The sequence below is a fragment of the Zonotrichia albicollis genome, chromosome 1, assembly GCF_047830755.1.
Source record: "Zonotrichia albicollis isolate bZonAlb1 chromosome 1, bZonAlb1.hap1, whole genome shotgun sequence".
Classification (NCBI taxonomy): domain Eukaryota; kingdom Metazoa; phylum Chordata; class Aves; order Passeriformes; family Passerellidae; genus Zonotrichia; species Zonotrichia albicollis.
This window is the reverse complement of record NC_133819.1, coordinates 82,228,745-82,253,895: the sequence shown is the minus strand read 5'-3', so window position 1 is coordinate 82,253,895 and position 25,151 is coordinate 82,228,745. Positions and strand designations below refer to the sequence as shown.

The 25,151-nt window shown below is 38.2% G+C and overlaps 1 protein-coding gene across 7 annotated transcripts in view; it reads right to left on the bottom strand.

Moving 5' to 3' along the window:
* The window catches only part of CTNND2 (catenin delta 2), a 638,971-nt gene that overhangs the window by 51,925 nt on the left and 561,895 nt on the right, over window positions 1-25,151 (bottom strand). For all 7 annotated transcript variants that reach the window (XM_074545751.1, XM_026791790.2, XM_014265131.3 and 4 more), the window contains one exon: window positions 18,453-18,603. In XM_074545751.1, coding sequence (XP_074401852.1) covers window positions 18,453-18,603 — 151 coding nt within the window. The remainder of the gene's footprint in view (window positions 1-18,452; window positions 18,604-25,151) is intronic.

The window sequence follows — 25,151 nt, the reverse complement described above, 5'->3', positions numbered from 1 at the left end:
ATGCAAAATCATCATGAGACAACTGCAGATCAATAGAAAAGTGTTAAAAAATACATGTATTATATCTCATATAGTTTACATAACACACTAGATGGCACCTAATAGCCCCTTTGCTGCTCTCCTGTCAAAAAGATTATTATTCATAATGGAAGAAACATTTAAATACAATGAATGTGTGTCTTCATGTGTGCACATTTGTTTAGTCTCTTCTCCCAGTACAAATTTTAACTATATAAAGACGATAATGGACAGCATTCTTTTTGATATGAATATAATCTGGGACATGAAGGCAGCAAGAGTATGCAAGAAAGACTAAGTAATACAGAGGAGAAAATATGTATTTATTGACAGAATGGAGATGGAAACTAAGGTGGAACTGGTGCAAATAGGATGAAAAAATGTTCACAAGGTGCTAATCAAAACAGGTACTAATGGTTCATCAATGAAATACAAGCATTTATCAAAAGAATTTGGTAGAAAACATGAATTAATTTCTGTAGACAATCTTCTATCCTGGATCTATGTCCACCCTGTGTGACTGTCTGTTGTATGGATTAGAAACAAGGACAGAGGGTGAAAAATGTTTGAGGACTGGTTTAGATTTCAGTTATCTTGATTTTGGAAGATGGAATTCATTAAAGTCAAATGGATAATATTATTACACAGAAGCAGGAGATGATTATCTGCACAAATACAGATGAAGAACAATTTAGTGAGTAGCAATTCTGGAGGAAAGGATCAGGAAGCCAGAGAAGATCGTAAGATAGGCATGTGTTACAGGATGGGTTGCTGTGACAAAGACAGCTATTCAGGAGTGTATTAACAACTATTCCTGGCAGAACATACAGATGGTATGTTCCTCTGTGTAGAGCTTATGGAGAAACACCACAATTCAATGGCAGACTTTAGAAAACACAGGGACCAACCAGACGGCGTCCAAATGAAAGCAACAAGAGTAGCTAGGAAGACAGACTGAACTGACTGCCATCTCAGCTTTGACTAGGTATTCAGCTACTTTACACCTTCAAGCAGCATCAAGGAACAATGCTGTGTTCTTTATCTTTATCATAATGTACTGCAGTGGCACCATTCTTACCCAGGGTCTTCATGCACAACATACATGGCAGAGGAGGCTGCTACTGGAGACTGCAGGTCACCAAGAGATGGCAGAAAAAGCAGAGTCCCTGTACATATGGCCCCACTGCATGTTTAGGATGTCTACTTAAAGAACTGGAACAAAGGAAATTGCAAGCCAAGCATCCAAAATGGGAGGAAAAAACTGGTTCATATGGAAAGTGTTACTGCTTGCAAGCTGCTCTTACTGGCCTTGAAATAGAGTGGTTCACCTTATATGTGAGGTCCATCTCAGTTTCCCATTTTTTATTTACTGAACTAACATCATATTTATAAAGGGTCAATTAGGACTGAGAAACAGTTTCCTTCAGTGAAATAGTCTGGATCCCCAGCCTATCTTCTTCCCTTCCAGGAAGGGACTTGTTCTGACAGATTTTGGGGTCACAGTACATCAGGCACAGCTTCACTGATTTCAGGAATGTTAATCCATGAGGCCCTGACATTACTGAGGGCCTAAGAAGCATTTTATATTCTCTTGGACTAAGAGTGGAAAGGTTGTTTTTTGCAGATTTTGAAACAGATTTCTCACTCTAGTCCATCTGGAATATACCCTGTGGTAAAAAAACACTAGCACCAGACGCTATGGAGCTGAACACACCACCATAGCTGTTAAATGCACCTCTTGCTTTACTGCAACAGTGTGTCTGTGGTCTTCCTTCTTATCCTTGAGTGCTGAAGGGCTTATGGGAATGGCTTTAGGAACAGCATTAACATTATTGGGCTGATACTTAGGATTATTGAACCTGTTCACTGAAGGTATTGTTGCCATTCCACTGTCAAACTTGGGAAGATGCAATAAGCTGTGTGCTTCTGAAACAGCTTAGTAGGAATTGGGTTGGTGAGAACTGAGAGATTTCGATGGTGACTGTGATTTATGTTGAACTTCATTTGTCAAGAGATGTGTTTGGGTTTAGGACTTCCAAATTTGTGCTCAAAGGGCCTTGCAGCACTGGGTAATGTTTTATTGTAAAGCAATTGTAAGGAGTGAGTGTTTTCTGAATCTGTTAGTTCCTTTAACAGGGCCTTTGTCAGGGAAGCTTTTCTGAGGATAAGAAGTGAACCGCACCATGTCCTCTCCAGAGGATCTGAAAATTGCTGGCTTATTCTGAGGTGGAGGAGGGTCAGGCACAGAGTTAACTTCAGAAAGTGGAGAGACAGGAGAGACTGGAGGAGGGACAGGACAGGAGAGGCTGGGAGAGACAGGACAGGACTATCAATTGACTCAGGTTGTGTATGCTGTATGTTGAAAGAGTGAAAGGTGGAGCTGTAGCTTGATGGATTGGCTCATAGCACTGTTTACTGACAGGCCTATCAACTGATTCAGCATCAGTTATTTCCCTATAGAATAACTGGTGAATCTCAGCTGATTCTGCAAATGAATTGGTTTAGTGGGCTCAGACTGATGGCTGGCAGGAACCTGCACACTGAGCTTATTTTCAAAACTCCTGCAGTCAAAATATGATATCTGCTTTTGATAACACCCTGTATCTTCTTCAGGATCATAATGGCTTGAGACTTTTGCTTAAAGTCTCTGTGGTTCAGGGCCCTGTAAATATACTCATTAGATGAAATACCCATTTAGCTTGTGAATGAGTGCAATACTTGTTGGATGATAATATGATCTTGCAAAAGGAATGAACTGTTTACTTCCTGGTATTTGAAAGAAAGGGAAAAAAAGAGATCCAAGGCAAAAACCTAGATGAAAAATGGCAGATTGATAATATGAATCCCCAGATCCAGGTCTCAGAATATTTTCCTTACATTTTCTAACTGCACAATTCCTTGAGTACATTTGACCACCATCTTTCTTTTCTTGCTCGTTGCTGTCTGCTCCCTTTCTTTCAGAATCAGACAAGGCAGAATGCTGAGACATCTTATCTTCCTCCACTGCTCCTCATAATCCAGGGAATATTCTTCTTCTTTGTTCACAGCCTTCAGGGGGCTTGGCTCCTGGGTCAGCTTCTGCCACGGCCAGATGGCCAAGTGCCTACTCTGGCTCACCCATCCTGCAAGAGTTATGCACACACACTGATGGGCCCAAAAGCACTGCTCTTTCCAGGAAGATTAGTGTGTGAACAGCTCACCTTGAATGCTTTCTCCTAGGTTCCCACTGCAATCTAATCCAGGCTGTGCTCCAGGACTGGTTAAAAAGCCCATGCCATCCTAACTTTCAAATTAGTACCACTGTTTCTGGAAGTACTTCCATCTTTTTGTAATAATGATGAGCTTTTTAGAATTTCTTTTAGTGGGTGATGTCTACACATTTTCTGCACACTAATTGTATCTGACAATGACAAAGCCACACACGGTTATTCACTCACAGTTACAGAAGCCAAGGCAAGATAGGCCTAAATCCAATTCAAGAAGCCACCCAAGACTTAGTGTTTTTCTCCTCAGGAATGATTGAAGCAAATGAATTCTTCCAGCTTCAAGATGAGGCTTTTTGGTATTTGCTTTGTAAATAATTTAATTCTCTTACTTTGGTGGCAACTCTAAAACTAATCTCTAGCCACAGGGCTCTAAAGTGCAGCTTGTCATTAATATTGTCAGACTAATAGTTACTGATCTCTTAAGTTTTAAGTAGATTTTAGAATAAAATGGGGAAGGAAAGAGACAACCTTTAATTTCATGAGAATGTGGGAAGGGTTACAGCGAAGCTAATCTCTGACTTTTAATCGATTTTTGTATTGTTTGAAGATTGAACTAGAGGCGCAGTTCTTTTCTCTCTCTCTTTTAATAACTTTGCCTCAGCTTTGAAGTTTCTGTAAGCTGAGCACAGCTTATCAGAAAAGTCCTAGTGAATGAAAGATGCTTGAACAGGGCTACAACTGAACGAGATGAATTTCAGTCTCCCTAGGAAGAAGCTGAGCCTTTCAGTATAAGGCATATACATATTGAATCCCAAGGCGAAGAATGGATTTAACTACAGTGGATAATGCACAAAAATCCACCCTCAGAACACCCTGTCTCAAAGGCTTTGCTTGTGATGTACTTGGTATTTCAGATTGTTAGTGGCTCACAAGAGAGAAAGAGACATGGCCTTTTCTTTGGGGCTTGATTTAGACATTGTGGTACAGAATTGTACAGCAGAGGATAACACCTTTAGCTGCTGAAGATTTAATACCAATGTAGAGAAATTATACATGCCAGCTTCCCAGCCTGCCTGATACCATTATATTCCAAAGGACCCTGCTTTTGTCTGTCCAAGGAACACAGCTTCTTTGTTTTCCTATTCTAATTTTCCAGGAAGACATGAAGGAATTCCCAAAACTGGTTGTTTTGTTTTGTTTCATTTTGTTTTGGGAGGGATGGAAGGAGGGAGGGAGGGGGAGGGCAGGTTTTTAGTAAAGCAACAATTTACAGTAGTGCAATAATATTAAGATAGGCTTCATGGTGGCTGGGTTCTAAGAAAATAAAACACCTTTCAGGCTGTGGGCAGACCTCCAGTATGCAAGTGTGAAAATTTATCATTTTAAGCCTCATAAGCACTAGTGGGGCAAGTCAGTGTTTTTCACATCTCAGGCTGGCTGCTCATCTGACTCATTTGAGTTTGTTGTGCTTAATGAAATTAGTCTGCAAGAGGAAACAGTAATCCTTTGCTCCCCCACTTCATTCTGACAGATTAGTCAGGCAGTGCTGACTCAATGTAGTTGTGATGTGCTAATGAGGGGCTGAATAGAAGCCAGAAGCAGGAGGATATTGTGTCACTGACTGGGTCACAGTGAATTACCACAGGTTAGCTTAGGGAACTGTAGCTTCTTCAACAGGCTAACTCAATCAGCTGAGAACCTATAATTTTCAGAGTGAAAAGAAATTCCCCTATTAAAGATTGAACTGTATTATATAATATAATTAACATTAATTTATTTCTATTAAATATACTTAATGGTGTAAGTACAGTATTTTCAAAGGATCAAAGTGAATTAACTGGCTTCCAACTCTGGTTTTCATAATAAACTGTTAGTTCCTTAAAACAGTCCATTTAATGCCTATGTTATGACTGAAAACAGAAATTCAGTTCTTATTTTACCATCAGGCACCTAAGAATTTTACCCAGATGTTATTAACATGGTAAGAATAACTTGTACTTTCCTTTTACTCTCCTATTTAATTAATTGATTTAAAGTAGACTTGAACATTGTTTGGCATTGTATGGTGATTAGTACCTATGCAGCCTACTCACTGTCTTAATAATGCTGCTTTGTTACTCTGAGTTGAATCCTGCTTCTCAGGAACTTGATGGAAAAATTCCTTCTAGCTCCCATGAGATGATAAGGCTGACAGCAACAAGATTTTCTTCTATTTGTTGCAATTGTATGCCATAATACAATGTGTGTTTTACATGAAGAGACTAATTTTCTACATGCACGTGTACTCCTTAGCACAGCTTCTCGTCCTCTTTGGTGCAGCTTAAAGGCTGGAAGAGAACCTACCTAAATATATATGAACACACACTACCACATACATATATAGTGCTGCAGTGTGTATATATTAATGTTAATAAAGATTAGGTTAAAGGAACTCTACATCAATTTAATATGTGGATACTTTTGCAGATGATATTAAAAGGTGAATTTGTATAAAGTTATTTTAAATGACATAATAAAAATGCTTTTGTACGTAAGAATGTTCTGATTACATTTCTTGCAATCATTTTTTTCCATGAGTTTGAAATAACTTAAAATTCATGTTATTGCTACACAATGGAATTATATATCAGATGAGAATCTATTAGTCTACATGTGGTTAGTTTAATAGTAGGCATCACTGTTGAAGACTAGAGAAATTACATTTATTTCCACTGATTTGAAAGTAATCAATTCTAAAGACAAACTTAAATGTTAGGAAAAGGTTTTTCACCTAGAGGGTGGGTCGGGCACTGGAATAAGCTCCCCAGGGAAGTGGTCACAGCATCAGCCTGACAGAGTTCAAGAAGGGTTTGGACAATGCTCTCAGGCACATGGTGTCTTATGGAGATCATCCCGTTCAGGGCCAAGAGTTGGACTCGATGATCCTTGCAGGTCTCTTCTAACTTAGGATACTCCAGGACATTCCACAGTATTTCCTTTTTAAAATCTGCAAGTATGGTGCCTTACTAAAAATGCAACAAATGAAGCTACTATTACAGTTCCCTCTGGTAAATAAAGCAAACTTCTATGTTTGAGTGAATTTAGTTACAATTATCCTATTACGGCCCTGATTCCACAATAACATGGTTATTCCCTCAAGCTTATACACAGTCACACTGAATCTGTAGTTTAAAATTCAGTGAACCTTGTCCTGAAGAAACTTAAGTATCTGCAATGATGTCACTGAGGTTAAAGACATTTAAATTGCATTTATCCACTTCTAATTTCGGAATTAGAGACTTTACACTGCTTGAAATAACAAATGTGGCAGTTTACCCTTACTCCATATAGTGTCCTTACTGAGATTTTAACCAGATAAGTAGATGATACGGTGGGCAGAAAACTGCTTGGACAAAAGGGTTTCATTGCCAGTATGAAACCCAGCTGGCAGCTGGTTACTTAGAGGCGCCCCGCAGGTGGTGGCACTGGGGGCAAGACTCTTTCACATCTTCACTGACAGCCTGAAGGGCACGACAGAAAGAAAGACTGTGGACCATGTATTTACTAGTTCTCCCATGTGCTGGGAGAACTAGGCAATACACTGAAGGGCAGGACTGCTATTCAGATGGACAGCTGAACAGCAAACTCAAAGTTCAACAAAGGCAAATGCACTCAAGATTAAACAAGCCCCTGTAGCAGCACACAGACGGGTGCCAACTGGTTAGAAAGCAACTTTTAAAGAAAAAAAACCTGAAACCTAGAAGTGCTGGTAGGGAAGTTGAGCATGAATGCAGAATGTGCCCTTGCAGTGCAGAAGGTCAATGACATCCTGGGCTTTATTCCATGGAGTTGGCCAACCCAACAAAAATATGATCCTTCCTCTCACTCAAAAAGTTCTGCATCTGCACTACACCTAGAGTGTCACATGCAGTTTTTTTCTGCCCAGTACAAAAAGGCAAATTGCAAAATACTGGAACAAGTTCAGTGGAGCACCACAAAGACAGCTGGCGACTGGAACACATGGCAGACAATAACTGCATCATCAGGGCCTTAAAGGAAAGTCATGGAGAGATCTTGCTATTGGTTACTTCTACCTAATGGAATGGTGTGGAGAAGATGGGGTCAGGATCATCTTAACGACTTCCAGTTTAAGAAGAAGAAGAAGCAAAAGACATGCTGGAATACAGGAAATTCCAACTGATAGAAGGAAGACTAATTTTGCTATGGTGGTGGTCAAACAACAGAAGAGGTTGCCCAGGAAGGTTGAGGAATCTCCATCTCATCTGCTGGATAAAGTTTGAAGCAACTTTCTGTTACTGAACCAGCTTGACCTCTGGAGGCCCCTTCCAAGCCAAACAGATCCAGCAATACCAAATTTTGTCTTTATTGCACTTGCAGACTGAAGCCTTCCCTACAACCTGAAAAAGTTACTTCATTTTTAAGTGTATTTTCCAAAGTTACTCAGTTAACCTAATTTTCTAGGCTTATATGGACTAAAGGAAGTAAACTGGCACAATATCATCTAGTGACCAAAGGAATTTCATAGTACATGTATTCCAGACTGTTAGCAACTACTTAACAGCTGAGACCACAACGACAAGCAATTTTGAAATTCATTGCTGTTTCCTTCCCTGCACATTTATCAAGGTTTATAAACCATCAGCAAGGTAGGTTTTATTTCTATTTCTTTTTGTAAGGTAAACAAACTTGTCAATCTACTGACAATTCTCAAAACTATCTCTCTAAAGATGTCTCTCTGATTATGTTTACTTAAAATCTTCATTCTGGAATATTGGAGTGATTGTATCAATTATTTAGTTCATTTTTTCAAACAATAAAGGCCTTCAATTTTAAGTGCTAACAAAATGCTGTTTCCTTTTGTCTTATCCTGGTCTTTCAATTTGCACTGCTCATATTACACATCAATACAAAAAACATGGATTTAAGCATTAATGTATGCCAATACTTTCTTAGGTCAATTCCTGAAGTTCAATCTATCATTATAAAATATCATATATTATACATATATCAAATTGCTAACTCTAGGGGGTAGTCATTGAATCTTTTTCACATTCACACAACCTCTTGCATAACACAGCCACAAGAGGAAGCAAAAGGAAAATGGAAAACATAGTAACACAGAAGATTGTAGCAGTAATACCAGATTTTATAGAGATGCCATGGAGAGATCAATGGGGCTTTGAAGCTGATTCTGAAGGTTCTCTAGGCTTTCCTTGGGAGCAAAACTACACTTCTTTACTTTTGTTTAATTGAGCCCATCGAGATATTAAGTAGAAGAATCACAGTCTTACCTTATGGAATTATGATAATAAGGCCCCTCAGCAAATTGATTATTCCCTCACTTATCTCAGATGATGAGAATTTGTTACCCTTTTAATATTTTGTAACTGTGTATTACAAAACTGCTCTGTTCAATTGCACCCGTTACAAGCACGAAACAGCAGATTTTGATTTTGTAAAATACTGTTTGTTAAGTAGGGGTGGAAGTGGATTTTTTCTAAGACTTATTTAACCAATAAAAACAAACAAACAAAAAAGAGCCCATAAATGACCAGAAACCTAAGATAGAGTGACAGTGCTACCAGCCAATCCCAGCCAGTGCCTTCTGAGAGGCTACATGTGCATAAAGGTACAATATTCATAGGAAACACAAGCATTCATTTGCAAAGGCTGCAGCAAAACACCTTTATTCTGCTTTCTGTAATTAGGAGTATATTTGAAGTTTTACTAGTATTACCTGAAACAAGGGCCTTTAACACGGAAATTCATAATAAATGATGGAAACAACCAGGGTATGACTTGGCTCTTACAAGCGAAAACATCCTACATTGAAGTACTTAATGAAGACAAATTAAACTGTCAGAAAACAGAAGCCTCTGAAGATGGCATGCAGAACCCAACAAGTGTTGTGACTGACTGCCTTTTTTATATCCATCAATGACTAAACCAACACATGCTCACAGGTATTTTGGCACAAAGTGCATATAACCCAACAAAGAACTACCATCACCTTCTGCCCATACTGGGCAAGTGCTACGAACCAGAATATTGTGTAAGCACCTAACAGTCAGGAATAGAAAGAATAACTAAATTCAAATTAACTGCACTGAGATTTAGTTAAAATGCCAGTTTTAAGAATCCAGACATTCACAATCTTTCCTAATCCTGCATTCTTTGAACACTAACTCTCTGGTATCTTCTACCTTTGCTGTTGTCCAAGTTTCAGTCAAGGACAGAGTTAATTTTCTGAGTAGCTGTGACGGGGCAGAGCCTGGAGCTGTGTAGGTGTGGCCAAGATATGGTGTTATTAAACACTATCATTGTCTCAGGCTTGAGGGAAAAAGAAAGCATGGATGTGGACAATCTGTCCACTGTTTTGTTCACTGTCCTGGTTGGAGACCAATTTTTGTAGAACAGCCTCTTTTTGTACCAATTCTGTATCTTTTTGTTATCAACTTTGTTGCTGTTCCTGTTACTGTCTGTCTTCTTATCTCATTGTGGTTTCCAGTAAATTGTTCTTATCTCAGCTTGGTATGTCTGCCATTTGTCTCTCACTGGAGAGGATGGGGACAGGAAAGCAGCTTGTGGTTTTTCACTTCAGTGGGAGCACTAAATTAAGGAATACCATTTCTAAACCCTGACAGTTGCATTTTTATCCAGTAAAAATGAGACTTTCTATGGTGCATTTTTAAATCTAATAGATGATGACAAACACACGGGTTGCATATTTGCAGGTACTTTATTTCTGTGTTAGCCTACAATTACTCCTCCTGTGCAAGGACATAGCTTAGGTCCCTGCAATCAGAATTTTCTACCAGTATTACCTTTGTGAATGAATGCTGTTCGGGTTTTGTCCTTAACATTTTTCCTTTTCAAACACTCTAAAACATGAAGAAAACTTTGGGGACACTAAAATACAAGTGGAAGTATCTCTTAAAAGCCACACGAGGTGAGGGGGACATTGTGTGCTGCCCACTTCACCTGTCAGCATCTAACCTGGGAACTAGGATTGAATGAGGTTTTGCAGGAACAACTGCACTACATTAGAGAGTGCATGGATGTAGATGCACAGAGAAAATTACTGTTAATATGACTGAAAGCCATCTATAAGTAGTTTAAATTTAATCAATACACATTCGTCCTTCCTTTTCTTACTGGTTTAAAATTTTTCCATTTCTCAGATCCACTTTCAACATCTTTTGAAACTACAGTGGCCCAGACCCATTCTCAGGGTCTTCACACGTAAGAAGAAAACAACGTTCCTTTATCAAATGCTAATTCACCTGTCATGTTCTACTGTCTTGCACTGACATTTCATGAATGGGAATTTGAGTTACTTCAAAGAAAAGTGCTTTCAGTAAAAAATGCCATATATGTCACTTCTATAATTTAAAAGTCATTTAAGGTGATATGTATTTCAGGGCAAAACACTATTTTGAATCTTACAGGGAATAAAACTAGCTCGTTGTTTCATCAATATAAGTTCATACACAATAGGCTGGAAACATGTTTTGATACACTTATCTGTTACTGTAAGGCTGTCACAAAACCTGGATTTTCAAAGCTGTTTTTCCATTCTCATGGATTTAAAAGTGCTTTTAAAATCACTTTGGCAGTTTCTGAAATTTGCATTTCTACCTTTGTATATTTCATGTGACTAAATTATACGCACTTTTTAGATCAGAACTCCAAAAGGTAAGTGGCACTTCTCAGCACGAACATACTGAGAAACAGAGATGAAAATTAATATTAAATTGTTTGAAATGTCAATTTTCTGAGTGAGAAAAGCAGATGCAGTTATAGTTTAATTGCTTGCTACCTTGTGCAGGAGAAGAGAAATGAACAGAAATTGTTTATCTCAAATAAAATGTAAGGTGCAGGTCAGGGCACTTTCTCATGTGTGAAATGCACATCAGTGAAGTGAAAAGGCACTTTTCAAACACTTGGTGGTGTTTTTGGCAGTCACAATTAATTTAGGCTTTCTTGGGCCACCTCTACAAGATTTTGCAACTTTTATGACTTCCACTCAGAATTCAATCTTAAGAAATACTGAATGTAAATACAAAACGATAAAACCTATAATGAAGACTTGAAGGTTTGTAAACCTTAAAGCTCTATATGGCATCATTTAACATTACCATGATCATCTAGAGAAGCTGTCATGGTGCAATACTGAAGATGATTCTCTTGATTACAGCACTTAAAATAAAAATACAGGCATTTTACAGGCATTTCCCCACAGTTTACTCTACTAGAAGGAATAGCTGACCTATGGCTGGGTTGTGGTTACAATTTGTGAAGCATCTTGACCTTACTATGACAGAGATGAAATGATTCTCTGACTTGGCATTACAAGTAAAAACAGATCTATGGAAGTAGTATTCCCCATTATCCTAGATTTGAATCTGCATGCAGTTATTTCTGCTGTTTTGGGTGACAATGAAAAATTGTAGAGCTTTTTCACTAATTGCCCTTGCCAAGTCTATTGACCTAATTAAAGGGGAGCAGGACAGTGCTTAGCCTGCATTGCGAGAACAACTTCTGATGGAATACTACTTCCCTATCTTAGTGACACAAAAGTTGGCCACTCAGTCTCTGGCCACTTCTCTAGGTTCTCACACTGGACCCATTAGACTGTAAGATCAAACATTTTATGTGATAGAGATAAGTGGGATAAACACCTAGAGGTGCCATTTTCTTCCTACTGCTCAGGAGCCCAGCTGACTACTTGAAACACCATTTTTTTTCAGATATTTCATGGAAGAGAAAAATCCCTCCAAATCCAGACAGGTGTATACTTAGGCAATAGGAAAGTTCAGATGTAGAAGTGTTGATCGAATTCTGAAAGTGTTTGATCTTGAGTTTGATACTAAAAAAAAATAATTCAGTTTGACCAATGTTAATTTTCCTCCTAAATCTTCATGTGAGAGTGTTACTTAATAAGAAATGACTGAGATTGAAAATCTTTTCCAACCTCTGTAATTACCAGGTCTGCTTGTCACAAATATATTTGAGGAAACAAGAGAGCAAAAAGCAACATGCAAGTGGCTAAGGCACATGAAAAGTCAATGTCTCCTTGACGCAAGGCTTTTACACCACAATGGAAAAAGTACTTAACATTTAAACATTCATCAGGTTACATTCTCAGCTAACTTATTTATACAACACTAAAAACCAGGGAGTTCAGATGTTGCTATACAGGTGCTATAAAACATCATAGTTTAATTACTCCTTTACTAACTTTAATAGCATCTTTCTCTTCACTGATGAAGAGTAAGGAGCACCAGTTATTAATGCATGACAATATGTTTAATTTTGCAAATCAACTTCCTCAACTTCTTGATGACAGCCTGTTCTCATTCAGGTATCTGTTTATTGTTTTGCCCAGCTCAACTATCAAACACAAAAATGAAGAGCAATAAAAATGGATATAAATTTAAAAATTGCAGGATATATTATGTTGACACCTTCTTCTGAACAAATGACTGATTAGTTCTTTCTGGAATCTTCTGCATTACAAATTTAAGTAAATTGAGCATTCCAGTGACTAAGATGCTTTATACATCAATTAAAAATCCAATAAAAATTTCACTCTCTCTCACTGTCAGCAGCTGTATGTGTGAGAAATTTGAAAATGCTCACATCCAAATATAAGAGAAAGCTGCATGTAGGCACTATTAAGGGGGATGAAAGCTGCATATTTGATTTAATCATCTCCCAATACATCTCCACATTCCCTATCAATGTACATTACTAGGACTCAGCTGTTGTTCTTGTAACTCCAAAACTGGAAACTCTTTTCACTTAGAATTATTACTAAATCTAAAACAAAATGCAGCTATGCTCTGAGATAGGAGGACTCCATGTAGCTGTTAATACACCAGAAGAGCCATGTTCTGCTCTGAAAATGCAAATACTTGATTCTGATCTATTTTCAGCCTCACAGCTAAAAAGCAGTCTTTCCAAACGTTGATATCACACTTTGAAATAAGATATCTGAACTTTCTTTGAGTGCAAAGCTAGGCAAGGTGACCCTGTGAGTTTCCTTCCAACATGAATTATTCTGCAAATCTAACAATTCATTAGAGTTGTGAACTCCTGATACATCATTCAGTCAAACTCAAGTTTAGCAATAAAAATTTGAAACAAACACCAGGCACCCAAACAGACTCACACTGCTATGAGATCACAAGACATACACTGACAATTTACACACTTCTTAGTTGGTTTTCATCACTAAACAACAGTGATATGGTAATACAGGGCAACTTCCACCTTCTCACAATAAGTAGTATCTTATTTTTAGACAAAATAAGTCACTTTCTGTGAGTCTCTCAGTCACCTATAAGGGCATCCAATACAGGCATCTTATCTTAGACAATTAACTTCTAGGCACCTAGCAAAAGTAAGCAGTTTCCAGTACCCATTAGGTAATAATTTAATTGATGTGCTACTGTTGAATTTTGCATGTATAACTGCATTACTGACAGACAAACAGTGAAAAGAGGATAATAATTCAGTACAGACACACAGTCCCAAACTCAGGAACCATTATTTAAAAACGAGGCCCTGTTTTGAAAACTAATTCAAAACCCTGTGAAGGCAGAAGAAATCGTACCACTAACTTTACTTATCTGAATCAAGCTTTTAAAATAACAGCCGTTAACAAATATTTTTAAATATTATAACACTTCAACTTATCCCATCAAACTTCACAGAATCTAGAGCCCTGAACAGACACCTGGATTCTCTAAACATTTTAAGGGCATAGATATGCAAGGACTTCTTTTCTACACAATGTAAGAAGTCAACAAAAACTTTGAAGTTTTTTGAAGTGTAACTGTCCTCCTTTTCCCCAAGGGATTAAAATACTACCAGTCTCTAAAAAAAAGGAAAAAAAACCCCTTTTATTTAACTGCAAAAGTGCAGACAAGAGGCCAAGAGAAAGAATGGTTCTTTTCAATTACTAGTACAATATTCCTCTTAATCAGAATTCTGACCCAGAACGGCATTAGAAACCATTGTCAGGATAAAACGAAAGTGACAGAACGACTTAAAGCACAAAACTGTGCATTGAAGTTTTATACATTTTACCTCCAGCTCTGCTTTCTCTCCAAAGCCCATACTCTGTGGACTTACCACTGAACAGTACTAACACAAATTCCAAATTTTCCTTCAAGAGGAAAAATCCTATATTGTACATATTTTGTAGTACATGAATAGTGACAAATTTCTCATCTGGGGCAGCTAGAAAAATCAGCCTAACTTGTTTGAAAGACCACCTACTGCACTTCAAAAAACCACAGTAATTGCCATTTAAAATAAAAGGTAACTGCCGTGCATACAGAAGAACAAGGAAAACGCAAATTTTGGGGATAGTCATCCTTCAAAAATTTCAGACAGGGATAGTCTGTACATTCTTGTTTACTTAGAATAACAATTCACATTATTTTTCAATTAACTGTATAATGCATAATCTCCTTTGTCAAAGAGGTCGTGGATAGCAGCAGAGAGGAAAATGCTGTCTGTCTTTCAGATAAAGGAAGGATGAAGCTGGCTTGTTTCCCAGGACTGAATGGGGAATCCTGATTTGGAAACCTTCTCACATGCAGAGTGGGGAGAGAAGGGAGGCTGCTGCACCAGTGCTGGCTGGGAGAGTCCTAAGGACACAAGTGTACAGTGCAGGCTCAGGTAATTCCCAAAAGAAAGAAAATTCCCAAAAGTCCAGAGGAGGACTTTTGAACCAGAAAGGTGTGGAGGGCGTTTGAACCAGAAAGCCATTGAAGGTTGCTGGGGCAGACTGCAAGGAAACAATTCATCCTGCCAAGATGCTGTTTACAGGAGATGGGTTTACTTTTTACTTTTCTGCCCCATCCAGCTGATCCAAGTTTCTTGCAATCAAAGAAAAGAAACTATATTGAGTTAGCAATTTCTGATAGCATGCCAACGAAATGTGGCTTTAGAAAATGGAATTTTGCAGGTGCACTCACTGTAGGGAAGACAGTGGGACAGCTTTGGTGTGAGGTGCTGGCCTGATCAGCACTGCCAGAAGCAAGAGGTCTGCAGAAAACCCTCAAGTTAAAAACTGCATTCCCTGAAACTGAACTGAAAGAGAATAATATCATATTCTCAAACTAAGGTGCCAGTATAGCTCTGAGGAACACAGAATGGTGGGTTTGTTATTCTACTTTCCCTTACTCACCTTTTTTTTGAGAGAAAGGGACAGATGAAGAAGAGGGAATGAACAGGGGAATGACATAACTACACAAAGGTCATCAACATAGCTTTTAGAGGACCTGTGGGAAAAAAGTGATTTTCTTCTGCCTAAGTGAACAGTTGAAAACAAATAAAAGTGATTTTTGTCAACTCAGTGACATCTACAGGGGCTGGGGGGGAGAACCTAATGGACCCATGGAGAAGTTTAGCAGAGACAGAACCTGCTTCAAGGAAGGAAAAGCCACCTTCCAAAATGCTGAGCACATGAATAGAAGTAGAAAAATGTGATACCAGAGGGACACAGGGATGCTGCACAGCCTAGATCACTGAAAACAAGGAAGAACAAAACGGGCAATATCAGTAGTGGATCCTTCCCTCAGCTGGGAGAGAGAAAAGGCTGAGAAACCTTTCCCTTGGGTGCTCTCTTGGGAACAACGAAGACTGTGTGCTATTTTATGCAAACAAGGGTCCTGGAAGTCAAGTGAAAATGAATGTTGTCTAAGCTGTGACCAGGAATGAACCTGGGAAGTGTGTTCAAGAAGAGAAAACTGAGTGTTGCATTATCTATTCCAGTACTAAGTAGGCCAGATTTACCATGTTTTTGAGGGCAGTTCAGTTTTGGGAAGGAGAAGGATGAAGGATGTCTCCTGTCTCAGCCAAGGGACACATGACACAATGCAAAAGCAACGAGGAAGGAGAAAAGAGCAGGTCTTTTTAAAGACATGGAGCATGCCTGGAAGGAAACCCAGGAAGAAGACCTCAATATAAATAAAGAAAATGTTGCTATGGGGATGGCTCAGATAATTTATAAGAGAAGGCTCTCACCAGCCTTTAGCAATATAGCATCATAGTTGATAAATCTGTGTGAAAAACAAAACAGATTGGTCAATTCAATGAAGTCTAGTATGAAACTTCTGGCCTTTGAGAAAAGGGTCTTTTTGTTTCTTTTGTAGCACAGTACAGGTGAGCCTGGATTTTAGCAAGCTTTCTAATATATTTTCCAGGTTCCCCAATACTGATTTATGGGCTGCTTGGCAGCAGCAGAATTAAATATATCATTCTCTGGCACATTTCAGTAAAAAAATGTCAGTCGAGAATGCAACGACAGCACCACTGAAAAGAAAGCTTTATAAAGGCACTAAAAACTCCCCAACCAACTCAATTCTAGCTATGTAACTTTACTATATATACAGTTGGAAAATTCTCCTTTAGGAAAGATAACCTTTAGGAAAGGTTGTTTTATGGGGAAAATTCCAGCTTGTGAGGCAGAGTGTGTCACCATAAGAATATGATGCACTAACAACAATCAGAAAGAGAAAAGATAAATAGCATGTTGATTTTGCCTAGGCAGAAGGATGCTTGAGGAACTACCCTGATAAAGCACAAGCTCCTTTTGAGGCTTCCTTTGCATAGCAACAGCTAAGGCATCCTGCAATACACATACAATACACAGAAGTGCAATATCACAAAAATGGATGGACTACAACATGAGTTGAAATCCTTGACCACTGCTGATGTTTAGCATTTCTAAAAATCAGCTCTATGATAGGCCCTATTTGCTAAGAAACACTAGAGAACAAGAGCAGTAATGACCGCTATTACTGTTTCTTTGAAGTCCAATGATGAAAGCCGAAGAAATGAACATACAAAGATCACAGCTGAAATGGTCCAAGAATTATAATCATAACTCCCCTGTCATATTGGCATGTTTGGACTGTTTTTAAGCTGCAGCAAATTACTATTGCAATTATGAAGTACAATTTCTCAGAATAACATTACAAATAACATAAAGTAGAGCAGCACTCACCAGCTATTATTAGCTGGCTACATAAATAAATATATTAGGTTATTATATTCACCAGACTCTTCCCACATTTTTAAAATTTCTTTGTTTTTATGATGTGTTATTTAAGAATTTCATAAAACACTATAATGTTGAGGTTGTGCAAATTTACTATCCATAATTTAACCAGTATTTTGAATGGCAAACCAGAGTAAAACAGTCCAATTTTAAATGTATAGTGTTACATTCCTAAATGAAATTTGCAGATCCGGGAACATTAGTACAATAAGACACTCCTCCCAATATGAGAGGAGTGATTGCCCTGTTTTAGCAACTTGCAGAGCACTGCTGTAAAGAAGCATTAACCCTAAGATAGCACTGGATGCAAATAATAAACATTATGATCATAGTATCTATAATCAAAAGTAGAGAAGAAATATGCTGTTATGATAAAAAATTAACAAGTTAGGAAAAATTAACAGAAAATATGCTCTTAATGTACAGAAGTAGAAATAATCTGGTTGTGATTGTTGAAATAGTTAAAAATCAAGGAAGTGATTATTTTTCAAAGACAGAACATGAAAATAAAAGCTCAATGACCCACAGTGTTTGGATGAATTTCAGCTAAAAAAAACCCACTAAAAACCTGAACAAAATAAAATCCCCATATGTGTGCTTCCTGTACGATCAGAATTTGGGGCAATAACAATTTACATGAATTATTTTCCTTTTCCTTAACACCATATTTGTTTGTGAAGTAAGAGTCTCCCAGGTCTCTTGCTGGAGCTACTAATCTGCCCAGTAAATTCCTGTAACCTTCTTATAATTTTTTTGCCTTGTTACTTCATGACTCCAAAGTTATTTGCAATAGGTAATCTGAGGATCAGGAGGGGGTGCTCTGCTTAGATCCTTGATCTGGAAGATGCAAGTGCTACTGCCAGCCTAAGAATGAAATGCTAAAGCAGAACAAAGCCATTGCTTTTCTTACAGAGATTACAGCCTGAGACATCAAGAAACACTGCATGATGTTTAATTAATTTAACAATTCCTTGATATATACTAGCAAGCTGTCACATAAAATCTGAATATGACACACTAGAGAAAGAATTAAAGAAATTGTTCTAGATATGTGAAAATAATTTTCATTGTGCTCATTCTGCGGCGAACTGGAAAAAAAACAAACCATCCCCAAGCCTGCAGTATATATAGATTGTCTGGAAAGAACATACCTATTAACTCTTTATTTCTGACATCTAAGGCCATGTTTCGTAAAGCTGTAGCGACTGCACATACCACCCGGTCATTGTCTATCCGGAGCAGCTCCACCAGGATGGGCAATCCTTTCTCCTTGCGGACGGCAGCGCGGATGTACACCGACCACTGCGAACACACGGGACAGAGAGAGGGGACACAGTGAGCAATGTGTCACAGTTCAGTTCACACCTGAACTCACAACACTGTAAGGGCCAACAGAAGCACCTGGATGCAAAATTCAAAGGAGTGGAAATATTTGCATTGATGATGCCAGGCAACCACTTGATTTGGCAATCAGCACTCTTTTTTTTAATGGTGACAGAGAAATTAAATGATGAATTGACTTCTTTCCCAGCACACCTGGTTACATTTTCACAGCCCAAGTCTGCAGACAACTTTCTTTTCACCAGCGTTTTGTATGCAACATCTAATGATGCTTGTTTACTGCTAAACTAACAATATTTATTTTACAAAATATGTATTTGTATTACAAAGCAAGTTCAAGAGGTCTGAGTATTCTTTGTTGTTACCCTAAGAATTATTCAGTCTATAAACATGAAAACACTATTATCATTTCTCTTGTGATTGCTAACTTGTTCAGAAGGAGAACTGAGGATAATTTCATGCCTGGTTTTGGCAGCTGTAGTGATCCTAACTGGAATACTATTGTACATTGAAGGGCCAGCCATTCCCTCAAGAGCTGACCTGAGGGCAGTGTGTGCCTGTGCTGTGCCTGGCCGCAGGTATCACGTGACTGCAGGATAAAGCCAGTGGCTGATTCTATCAGAGAAGCCTGTAGGCATCTCCCACTTGACAGCTGGTCATGACACCACTGGCACGGCCTTGTCTTTGTATCAAAGTGAGCAGAATGTTCTCATGTAAACATTGTTTTCATTTGACAGCAGAAATGATGAATGGAGTTGTTTACTTCTAAAAAACTCTTCAGGAGCTCTAAAGATTATCACGTCAGTGAACAAGGGATCTGTGCAGTGTGTTGTAAATGATTAGGAAATCCATCCAGAGCTGTTCAACTTGGGGTTCCCAGCACATAAAGGGGTGAAAGATCAGCTATACTACCCTGTTTTGCATTCTGCTGCTATCTCCAGCAGTTGTAAAACATAAACAGGACAGCAGCTGTGACCTCGTGGGTTTAAAGTATATGGGTACTGCCAAAGTTAAGTTGTTTGGACACCTGTGGATGCACAGGTCTCCTCAGCACAGCCCACTTCAAAACAAGCCATCCTTTCACAGGCACACATTCCTTTCAGTTCATGTTCTCTTCTCTGCAATTTCCATAAAGTTCACATTCATGTTTCTTGTACTGACCGCTGAAAGGAAATTATTGAAGCAGAATGTCTTCTTCCTTTCAGTGCCATGGCATGGATGCTTATCTTGCCATTGTACCTGGAAGGTGAAGACAAGTTCTGGAAGGCCTTTGCTTTTGAAATATTTCAATTATTTCAGAAACTAGGATGATAAGTCTTAGGATTTTCTGATCTAGATGGTTCTTCTCTTTGGACAAAGACATCCCACTGTAAAGAACAATTACATTGCAATAGCATTACTCCATAGCCAGGCAGAGTAAAAAAAAAAAAGCACATTCACTGTAAGTAGACCATGCTTAACCCCTGCATACAGCCTCTACTCACCACAGATGAAGAGCTCACTTTAAAAGCATCTGTTTATATCAGATATATGCCCTGAATAGCAAAAACCAGAATACATATTTATGATAAAAACAGTAGATGTGGAGATAGACAAGAACTCCAGTGCTGCAATGTCCGTAGCAGAAGTTCATTCCAGGTGATATGATTCAGGGGAAATTGGGAAAAAAGGAACACAAACCAGAATTCCAGAATTTAAAGAGTATTTTTTACTAATTCTCCTCTGTAGTAACTATGCATAACAAAAGCCAGTTGGCTGGACTTTGCTGAAGATGAAAGTGATAACAGTTATGATAAGCTATCTTGTCAGTTACGTTGGACAAGGGGTTCTCAGCATCCCTGGGCATAATAAAGTGTCTAAAACATAAATGTGCTGACATTTTGTGCTGCAAAGCAAAAAGCATAGGGGAGATAAATGATAGCAGGACTCCTTGTTGATCTTTTTCTATGCTCTCTCCTCCAGTCTCTTCTCTAGAACCAGTGTGTAGGATGATCATCAGATAAAAAAAATAAAACAGATCTTAAGGATCAAAGAGTTTAACAGGAAGTATTTTGTGAAAAAGTTTCTTCCCTATACATTAATTTTAATGGTATCTTAAGTATAAAGGATGCTATGGAAACAACAAATGGATATTTCCAACCTTCCTGGCTTAATAAATATGTATTTAACTGCCAGTTAGATTTATTCTCACCTGCAGCTGGGAAATGAGCAATACCTCCTTGCACTTAAAAAATGCTGTATTTTGTACATCTCTCCCAGGGGAAGCATCTGTTGTGTCTGCTGTGATTACAAGGTGACTGCCAGCGTGAGAGTTCAAGATAACAGCGAGAATATTTTGAGAAAGAAGTTAGCCTGTCTGGTTGAGGTGAGAGTTCAGGCTGGCTGAGAGTATTGTGAAAGATGCGGCTGTTCATTGCAGAAGTAAATCACAGATGTAGCATCTCCAAAATGGGCTACATGTGGAACCAGTGGGGGTGTTTGTTTTGAGAGCAAAAAACCTTGTCTATGTCTATTCAATACCAGGGAGAATCAAAAATAATCCCTTAGATTACTCACTATATTTTAAAAACCTCCATTCTAAAACCTCAGTAAACAGTTTTTCTTTGATTTTTTTTTAGCCACCTACCAAGAGAAAACATAAGCACATGTTTTATAAAGCCAGGTTACAACTGGATGTAGCACTGAAAGTGCTACAAGGATGTCGCATTTTCATCATCCATTCCAACCCAAAAGCTTAAGAGCAACAAATTAGGAAATGTTTTTCTTTTAAACTTAGAGAGAGAGTAGGAGACACTGTAGGAGAAACACTGAAATAACTCGGTATGAAAAAAAAAAGAGAAAATATAAACCTCCTTACTAAATAAACAACATGCAAGCCTTCAGGATCTGTAATGAACTAATCAATTTGATTACAACAGCAAAAAAGAGAGCTCCAAAGCTTTCACAGGGGAAAGATCCAGATGTATTTTTTTACAGATGCACATATGCACACATACATATAAAACAATGGGTGGAGAACTACAGAAAAGTTATGTACAAAACCTCTCCTCTCTCCTGTGTACTACTCTCCTTCCCAAGCTGTCTTTTTCCAGAGGATGTCATCCACTTTGGGAAAAGTTCACAGACTCCTCAATGTGTGATTTGCTATCATTTAATCTGCTGCTTCAAGTCATGAACCTTAGGCAGAAAGAGAGAAACGCTTTTAATTGTTTCAAGGGTCTCTGGAGAACTTTCCATGTGGAAAGTGGTATGAACTGTCTGGTTCTTTTTCCTTAAGCTGCCAATTAGGACAAGTCTCTGCAAGCAATTATGCTGCACTGTGTGGATTTCAGGAAAGCTCAAATGGAGGTGCCTCAAAAGGCTATTTCATTCTTGCAGAGAATGGAGAAATTGATTCAGCCTTGTGTACACTGATGATCCCTCTGCCTAAAGCCATCGTGTGGTGCCGGCATTTCCACATTGTGGGTCAACTGCTAATACGAGCTCAGTGAAGCATAAAAGTGAAGAGATGAAAAAATCATAAAAAAGAAAAGAGACAAAGGGTTTGTTGCCTATCAGTAAGTAAATGAGGCACTCTGCTAATACACTTAATTATCCTGTTACTGCACAAATCAGAGGCAGTGTCAATGATCAAATAGCTGTTCAGTTTGTAAAGCAAAAGCACCCCTGTGGGAACAGCAAACACTTTAGTGGGAACAAGCAGCCAGAAAATAAAATAAAATCATTGTTGTTGCATCAGATTGAGGCTAAATTATCAGAGACAAGCACAGGAGCCAAAGTCTGTGCATGAATACACTTTACCAATAATGGAATTTGGGGGGCATAACTACTACACATCCCTTTGAAGGTAAACAGTAGAGCTCTATGTCCACTTTCATTAGTAGCTTCCTTTTTATTTTCATCACAGTAATTAGGTAGAAAAAGAGAGTAAACTTGCAAATTATTTTTTTGTTTGTCAGACACCATCTGCACAAGTGAATGCCTCTACAGATTTAAGATTATATTAGGCTGAAAGTCAAGAAAAGAGTAATTACTCTAGATAAAACTCAATTATATTTTTCAGAAGAATTTAAAAGCACTTATTCACTTAACTCCTTTTGGTGTTTCATATGGTTTTCTTTATTTCTCTATGAAGCAGGAACACAGGAGACCAAACTGAACAATGAAGAAATTTCCATCATAAAATGAAAAAGAAGAACACTACCAAAATAAATTCCCCCTCTAAAAATGCAAGAAGCACCAACAACTGTATACACTTGACATTTTGAATGGATTCACTTTCCTGCCATTGACATCAGTGCTCCCCAAGTGTCTGCAGAATATTTCATCCCATACTTCAGCTTTGACTAGAATTTGGATTGTACTGTACAGTTCAACACTGTGACCCAACGACTACTGAGTTACTGAATACTAAAGGAACTACTGAGACATAAAAACCACAACATGAAAGTTAAATCAGGAGTGCAGGCATGACACAGCAAACTAAATTACTCAGCAAACTAGAGTACCAGGAAGATTAGAGAGACTTGAGGTCTGCTATCAAAGGCTTAGAAAGAGTCCATGCTAACAGTAGTAGCAGACCATGAAAGAGAACTGCATGTGGAATAATCAAAGATTATTAAAGACTAATATTCCTCTCTGTCTGATCAGACTCATTGTAATATACCTATCAGGAAAAAAGGAAAATATTTTTATATTCAAAAATTACAGAACTATTTTACTCAAAAAACTCTATTGGGATCCCTAAGAAGTCACATCACCTGACAGAGGAAAGCTCTGAAATCTTGGTTAACTCTGCAGTTTCTGAAGAGAGCAGAAAGAGACTTCCCAAGGACTTTCTGTCCCAATTGTGGTGTTCTACTCCCAGAAATGATCCTGTCTGGTATATTACTAGCAAGCTCTCTACATCTTTGTGTTGGGACAAGAGTAAAGTGTTAACTACTTACTCTTTTGTTCCACAACTTAGTCAAGGTTAAAGAGAAAGGAAAAAATCCAGTGGGTAAAGATACTAAGTTAAGTAAATTAACTAGAGAAAAATAAAAGTGTTAACAGATGTTACCTTAAGCAGGAAGGCAAAACCGATAAGGAACTGCCTTAGCACCTCAACATTCTTGGTTCTGCAGAACAAGTAGGTATTAAGTTTCCAAAATCATCTGAGAACTTTTATGATCAGTTTTCCAAGCATTGTAGCTAATATAATTAAAAAAGAAAAGATTTGGGACAAAAGTGACACATCTCACGGGAAGAAAAGTGCTTATAGTAAGGGATTACCTTGAACATGAAGCCACTATGAACTACTGTGCTCCCATTCCATATACAGATGGCCATGCTAATTTCTTTATGATATCTGTGATACAAGTGTTTGCAGCAGCAGGTCTTGCTTTTTAAATATTGTCCTGTCCCTTCAATTTTGTCTTCTGTCCTCTAGAGCCAATATATCTCCAATGTATTAACAATTTATGTATTTATACAATGCAATGTATTTAACAATTGATGCTGCCTCATTTATGAGGTGTTTCTACCCAGGTAAAAATTCCTGACAGAACAAAGCATTGGAATTCCTGACAGAATAAAGCATTGGTTATTTTAAAAATTGACTTTGTTGATTACATAGTATGTTATAAGTGATCTTCTGCATCCCAGCACATAATGATTCATAATACTACTATTTTGGATAAAATGAAAGTAAGCCTTTTCACTGTAATCCAAGAAAACTTTCTCCTGGAACAGCCTGATGAAACTTCAAAGGGTTAATACCTAAATAACTAGAGTCATCAGAAAAGTCTGGCAAGGAACCCACAATATGTCCTTGCCTGATAAGAGAAGATTGATAACCTAGATGTCTGTTGCTTTAAAAAATAATTACTCATTATCTTCAAGAGTCTGCATGGTAAGGAGCTTGAAACTCTCTCTCATACTGCTCTTTGATGCAGCTGCACTGACCTTGTGCCTAAAATCGTCCCTTTTATGTTTTCAGTTTCCTTATCTAATAATTTACTTAATGGAGCTCTTGCTCCTATGAGAGTCAGATTTCCCTGGCATGGAATTAACAAAATAAACGCAGTTGCTTGTGTAAGGAACAAAGACCAAGATAGCATCTAGCCAATCTCAAGAGATCAGGGCAATGAGCCATAAACACCATTCACATGGGTATTGTACCTGTATATTAGGGATCAAAGGCAGGGACATTCAGCAGTCTGACCAAAGAGCTCCTCATTCCCTGCTGAGTATGATCAAATATGGTATAGAAAAGAGAGGCACTAGAAAGAACCAGCCAAGGAATGCTGGAGTTTCCTGAGAGTGATACTGACCTCAACAGAGCAGCACTTGCTCCTCATGTTATAGTCAAAGGATAAAAAGGAGGAGGCTCAGCAGAACTGCTACCTTGGACTTGCAGAGGACAAACTTTGGACTGCGTAGGAGACTGGTTCACAGAGTACCTTGGGAGGCAGCACTGAAGGGCAAAGAAGTCCAGGAATGCTAGACATTGTACAAGTTGGAAATCATAA